At 36.9% G+C, this 6,926-nt stretch overlaps 1 protein-coding gene across 1 annotated transcript; it reads right to left on the reverse strand.

Moving 5' to 3' along the window:
• Positions 1-258: 258 nt before the first annotated feature.
• On the reverse strand, positions 259-3,267 carry LOC103452668 (prefoldin subunit 3). The gene is made up of 6 exons (XM_008392204.4): positions 2,986-3,267; positions 2,719-2,776; positions 2,114-2,185; positions 1,085-1,204; positions 904-1,005; positions 259-619 (listed from the first exon to the last, which is right to left on the reverse strand). Exons 1-6 carry the CDS (start codon positions 3,129-3,131, stop codon positions 545-547), a joined length of 573 nt encoding a protein of 190 aa, XP_008390426.1. The 5' UTR covers positions 3,132-3,267; the 3' UTR covers positions 259-544.
• Between the last annotated feature and the right edge of the window lie 3,659 nt (positions 3,268-6,926).

A 6,926-nucleotide genomic window follows, 5' to 3' on the forward strand; every position in this document is an offset into this window, starting at 1 on the left:
CAGCAACCATCCAGATCTCTGACCCTTTTGAGAAAGGATAAGATGGGCACTGACATCACCCAGACCCAGCAACACATAGCACCTCAATTTTTGCGGTCTGCAGACAAATTTCTTTCACATCGAAGTTTCCGTGGGTCCATAACATAATTTTCCTTCCCAAAGTTTCAAATTTAAATCATAGATTCCTGCCCGTTAATTAAGAGCATTCATTTACGAGTGCACCCGAGTTCCATAACATCAAAACAAAACTTAAAAGAGTTAATCAAGGTACTGAATATGTATTTCACAACAAAGCACGCCCTATCAATTTAATGTTGTAGCAATTTCACACGTTACAGAACAAGCACAAATATTCCATCACGTATCAAAACTGGTCCTAAATAAATATAACATCCTCTGCCACGAACAAATGTTCTCTAACTAAGCAGAACACGAACTTGAAGCACGAATATGAAGAGAGCGTGTATGATTCTCGCAAATAAATAGTCACTAGAGAACTTAAAACTGAACCATATTCCCAACCGGCTGGTGGTGAAAATTCATTTCACGAATCTTTAGGGGAAGATTGTCGAAGTCTGCGCTGATGAACATCCCAGTTGTACACCCGAGCAATTGTTACCTGATTAATAGTAGTCAAAGCGTTATGCTTTCCAGCAATGAGTAATATATACTGGTTACTAAACAGAGACATATAAGCATTACAAGTTAGAGAAGTAATTGCTTTCATCAGCCACTACCGCTGTTATAGACCTTAGATTTTTTCCTTCACATTTGTTCTTTTGGTAATTATAGACCTTAGACTTTAGCAAGTTTCATACTCTTTAATGCCAATAATTAAACAATGTACAGCATCCACACATAAAAAGCACAGAATCCATGAACTTATTCTTTCAAATTCAGTACCTGGGTTATTGTCACTTGATCTCTCAAGAATTGTAGATCAGCAAGAAGAACTTCTAAACTGGCTCTAGCATTGTCTAAATTCTTTCGGAGAAGAGCAGTAGCCTGCATCAAAATATTACAGAACTGATGCAAGTATTCTAAACTCGAAAGCAAAAAGCAGCTAATATAAGAAGTGGCTTACCTCTTCACAAGAATACTCCAACATGACATTTGCACCCAGCCATAAACAGACTGACTCAGTATCGTCAATGCTAGCTCGTGAATATATCCCTTCAGATACCTCAAAATCTGTAATAAGTTCCTGCATCCCGAATACAGTGTGAAGAAAAAACATGATCCAAGTAATTCAAAGCTGAAATTTTGATATATGGGCAAATGGTGTGTACTCTACATTTGTGATCAGTTGGCATCATCAACATGTTACCTGAGTAGACGCCTAATTTTATGTTTAATGACCCATGACTACAACTTCAACTATCCCGATGGTAATCGCAATCACAAGGCAGAGTGCAACGGTATTCTGTAATCTGTAATTTTAGAACTAATTATCTTGTATTTCAGTAAGACACACAGAATCTGCCATATTGAGATACTGCTTTAACTGCTGGTTACATAAAGTATGGAAATATCATTCCTCTCCTAACCCCCAGAACCCACCCACCTCTCAAAACACATTCACACACAAAGTCTCTAAAGCACTTTTACTAAGTCTAAACACAACTCCAATCCTAAAAGATGTAAGAAAAACCTATAAACTTCTCAATTACATAGCATAGTTTGTAGTTAATTAAACAATAACACCTTTTTGAGAACCTAAAGGGACCGTACAAAATTCACAGTAAGGAAGGAAAAAATATTTAAACCATTTAGTCCTAAACAGGAATTGCAAGGTAGATCCTCACTGAGAAAGAAAGAAATGAGAAACAAGCGGAAATGGAAGAAGATAAGTAAGTTATAGGAGATGGAAAAAAGAAAAAGAATTAATCATACGCCAATAATTTAATTTTTACCATCACTAAGCTCATGTATGAGAGTAAAATTCAAACCATGAATTGAGTAAAACTGCATGTGTTACGAGAAAACATGCTTCGCAAATGGGACATCACTAGGGAAAATCATGCTGCTAAACAGGTCCATCAAATACAAATAGAGATAGAACAAGTATAGTATTACACATACTGCAAAGGGTGGAGAATCTCAAAAAACGAACCTCACCAGTACCCTTCTTGGCTTGCAACGTGGCAACAACGTCTAAGCACTTCTCAATATCAGGGATCTTTGCCTAATAATCAAAAGGAAGGAATCCAATATTACTACATGGGAAAAAAAAACATTGGAGAAACAGTATAAGTTGATATAAAACACATCAATCCGATTTTTCAGATACTGAAGTCACAGGTCAGGTACAATCATGAGTGAAGCAATTCCATAACATGTATTTATATAAACAGAATATGAAAAATCACTACAATCATTTTCTCTCACACCTAGAATTGGGGTCAAGTTAACTACGAAAACTTGGTTTTTTTTGTTTTTTAGAGCCAAAGTCCAATATAGCTGCAGATTAGACTCAAGGTCTAAAGGCAAACTCCAACGTGCCACTGTGCCAAGTAGCATCAAATTTCATAAGTACCGGCGAAAGCTATAAATGGGGTAAAAACAAAGTCAGATACAATGGTGTTGAGTCTGTAGACAGACTGTCTAATAATCACTTGTAGCTGGGTGCTTTTCGAAACAACACACGAGCCACGTAGACTAATCGAATAACAAAGAACACAATGCTATGATCTAAAGAAAGGGCTTTGCCGACAAAACCTGAAGATCTCTCTGCTGAGCTTGAAGCTTCATTTCAACCAATTTGTACTGCTGAAGTCTGCAAGCAACAATCACACAGGGAAAAAAAACATTAACAAGCATCCATTTTAACAGTTTTTATTCCTTGAAGCAAAAAAGTACCGGAAAAATAGCTCTTTCCATATATTTCAATCCAAATTTAAAACGTACGAATCAAAAATCCGATCACAGAATTAAAATTACTTTAAAGGGTCAATAGAAAAAGGAGTGAATCGAAATGGGCAGAACCTTTCTTGGAGAAAGGCGAGGGCAGAGTTGACGTCGAGGCCTAACTGGGTGAGATAGGTCTGCACGTCCTCTACGAACTGCGCTCCTGGTATTCCTCTCCGCTCTGTCACCGCCGCAGACGACGATGATGGCGATTCCGTAGCCATTCCCTCTCTCTCTTCTCTCTCTCTCACTCTCAGGATAATTGCAATTTCAGACGGAGAAACGACTTGTAGTTGTGGATGCCTCCACAGTTTTGACCGAGCTGAGAACAAGTGCAGGGATGGAGAGGGAGACCGAAAAACGACGTCACTTTTGGTTTAGGGTGTGTGTTATTGGACTGCAATCTTCGAGTCGAGTGTGGGCCGGTGGGATTAGTAAACAAAAAGTCCATAATTCAATATTTCAAAAGCCCGTTAGTAGGGTTTAAAAGATATTGGGCCAACTTGAGAGGATTTTGCATTTGCGGCTCTATCCAATCATCTTACTTATTGCATGTTGCAGCACCCGAAAGACATTCCAATTCTAAGCCCATTTGGAAAATTTCAGTTATTAAAAAGAAACTTCAACGAAAAGCTCCTGGTACTGTTCATTTTAACGAAAAACCATATTTTTACACTAAAAAGTCAATCTTGGTACCATTCACTTTACCCTTTATTTTATCTTTATCGTTAAAACTCAAAGTTTTCAAGCCATTTTCATTAGTTTTCCTTTATTAAAATGACCATTTTTCAGATTCTGTTGATATGTTTATGTTGTCAATATTTGATCGATAATGAGGATTTGTCATTTCCCCTAATTTCCGAACTTCTTTTTGTAGGGAACTTTTGACTTTCCTCCAATATCAAAACTCTAAATAAATGCATAGTCCTCTGAACCAGCCCGAATTATGAGAGAGAAGGACATGAGTAGGACAATTTACGACGAGGGAACTTTTAAAGGAGGGATTTTTTTTCTTTTCCTGGTTCATAGTGTGTGGATGATTGACTTGAGTTTTGTCACGATAGAGGCTAGTGTAGAGTGGGATAATTTATGCTAGATCGAGCGAAAGGGTAATTTTATTTTCCATATATAAAGTTGCATTGGGATACAACCCATGCCAGCTTAAAACTACCTTTGACCATTGATGATATATAGGTTAAGAGTTCCATTTCGTCAAATGTGACATAAACTTCAAGGTGAAAAAATCTACTTGAAGCGTTCCAAGTGAAGAAAAATGGAGATGAAATGCATGAGCTCCGCAAGCTTAATACTAGAGATTTTTGTAAAGCATCGAAGACAAGATAGATTATTCCCATCTTTTATCAAATTTAGTGAATATATATATATATATATATATATATATATTGTGTGTGTGTGTGTGTGTGTGTGTAGTTTGAATGAATTGGGGATAACTAGAATACGACACTAGTCTTAGAATCGTATGGTGGGTTTAGTTTATATATATGTGGTCATGATAGAACAATAACATTCTTTGCTTGTGACATTGTCTTACTTTCTAATTTTCTCAAAGCTTCGAAGTAAGTCAAAGTTGGCTCAACCGGAAGACTACGTAACAATATCATATATATTGGTCAACGGCAGCTAGGGCACTTTGATAACGCATTAGAGGAATTTTTCTGGTATTTTGGAGTATTCAATGATTAAAATGTTTGAAGTAATATACTCTGAAGCACCATAGAATTGTTTGCACAATATTCATTTATCGGCTATCGTTGCATGCAATGTAATAGGATTGGTTTATGCAACATAGATGCATAAAAAAAAACTTAAATTGGAAAAGAAAAAAAGAAGATACTAATGATATGTATATATAGCCTTTGAAGAGTTGAGATGGTTAAATTATCTCCTCATTAAAGTCTTTAACAACGGTTTATATGAGTTTAAACTAAACAATATATTTTGTATCTAAACAATCAGACTCAACCCCTGTAGAACTCAGATTCTCCAACTTACTATGCGAACTTGGTTACAATTTGTAGGAATTAAACTCAAATTTCCAGTCCAGATTCTTTTCAACTGAAGACTAATTTATAAGATGAGAGTTTAAAAGCGAGAAAATTTGGCATCGTTTCTTGAGCGTTCTCTCATCTCTTTGACAAGGTAGCTGCTGTGTCACTGTATCACACACTTGTTTGGTCCCCGCAAGAAGATATTGAATATAATTATCTATGTGCATGACAACTAAACCGATTAATTACGACAACATTACTCCAATTATTGTTGATGTTATGTTTGACCGCAATTAGACCATGCGAAAACTACTCGTAAGAAAACAATTCTTTTTTACTTTTACCCATAACATGAAACTAATAAGATATCTAGTAAAGGGAAAGGGCATCAGAGCCCTCGAGAGAGAAGGGGAGATACAGCACGCATGGTGAGGGAGAGGAAACTGTTGGAATTTAGTTTGTTATTAGTTATCTTATGGGCCAAGGATTGCTATGGATGAGTGTTCTTATTGTAAAGGGATGCTATGGATTGCTATGGATGGGTTCTGCGGCAAGGTTTCGTAGGGTTGCTATGGATGAGTGTTCTTATTGTAAAGGGAAAGGGCATTGGAAATCCCAATGCCCTAAGTTGTCTCAGCAACATGAACTTCCACAGAAAGGAGGAACAGCTGCTGTTTTGCATATTGAAACTGATTCAAAATCTGAATCTAGGAAGGATGATTGGACGTGGTAGTTTGAAGTTGGCATCTGCATTGGCATGGTAGTTTGAAGTTGGCATCGGCATCAACATGGTAGTGGCATTCGCATTAGCATTAGCACTGGAATTTGGAGTCTTGCATCCACATCTTCTTTGGCAAACTCATGTCTGTGTTCCGCCATGAGTTTGACGGGGGGTGTTGGAATTTAGATTGTTATTAGTTATCTTGCGGGCCAAGGATTAGTTACTTGCCCATTAAGTATTTGAGTTTGTCTCGGATTAGTATTAGGGTTTTAGTCTAGGGTTTGCTTTGGTCTTTCTCTATATAAAGACCTCTTTGTTTTGTTTCTGATTATCCATCAATAAAGCTATGTTTTTCCGGTGTAGGTGTTGTTTGGCGTGAGCTTATATAGAACTGCACGATTAACGTCAATGGATGAGATTAGTTGGTCTGCAGGCTCCGTACAAAAGATCTGGAGGGGATCCAAGTCCGAAACTAATAAGATATATAGAAAAATTCCAGCAGGCCAAATGACAAACTACACACACAGAGAACCAGAGACTATAGAGTATAGGCAATCATAGCCCTTGAGGAGTGGCAAGCACCTACCAAGTTGAATGAGCGGAGATCTTTTTTGGGGCTCAGATATTCGAATTAAATTATGCATTGCAATCGGCATCGATCATTGTCATCTCTTTATTTATTTTATTTTATTTTTTCAAATAGATGTTTGGTAAGTAAAATAAAGAGCCATATCACCAACTAAATCTCGACAAAATTAAGTACAAGCCCTTCGGCCCCTGACGTGAACGAATGCTTTTCAATGAAAACAGCATACCTTCTTTCTTCTAAGACAGATCAGTGAAACACACATTAAAAGAGAAATATTTTCCCGTTATACAAAATTACGGTTAAAATTTTAACCTATATATATATCTAGTGTGTCAAGTTTTAAATCGTTAGATTTGATATAATGACGTAGATAGAATAAAATGCAAATAAATGCACAAAGCCTAAATATGGAGACTCGATATCTCGTACATATATACATGCTTTAAAGTTTGACATATTTTGGCAGAAAAATGTGACTTAATTATACATGCATATGATACCTGCAGAAATGTCTAGCTTGGTCCCCGATCCATTTAAGTGAATCACCCACCCATCTTTCTTGTATCCGAATTCCGAAGGTAAAAAACAATTTGGCAGATCTGTGCATGCATGCATGATGCATCCATTTACGAAAAGCAAATGAAATTTCCTCATCAAAACATACGTGCTTTGCATGGCTGCTCTTGCTACTGCTAGCTAG

Source organism: Malus domestica, chromosome 13 (assembly GCF_042453785.1).
Source record: "Malus domestica chromosome 13, GDT2T_hap1".
In the NCBI taxonomy this organism is placed as follows: domain Eukaryota; kingdom Viridiplantae; phylum Streptophyta; class Magnoliopsida; order Rosales; family Rosaceae; genus Malus; species Malus domestica.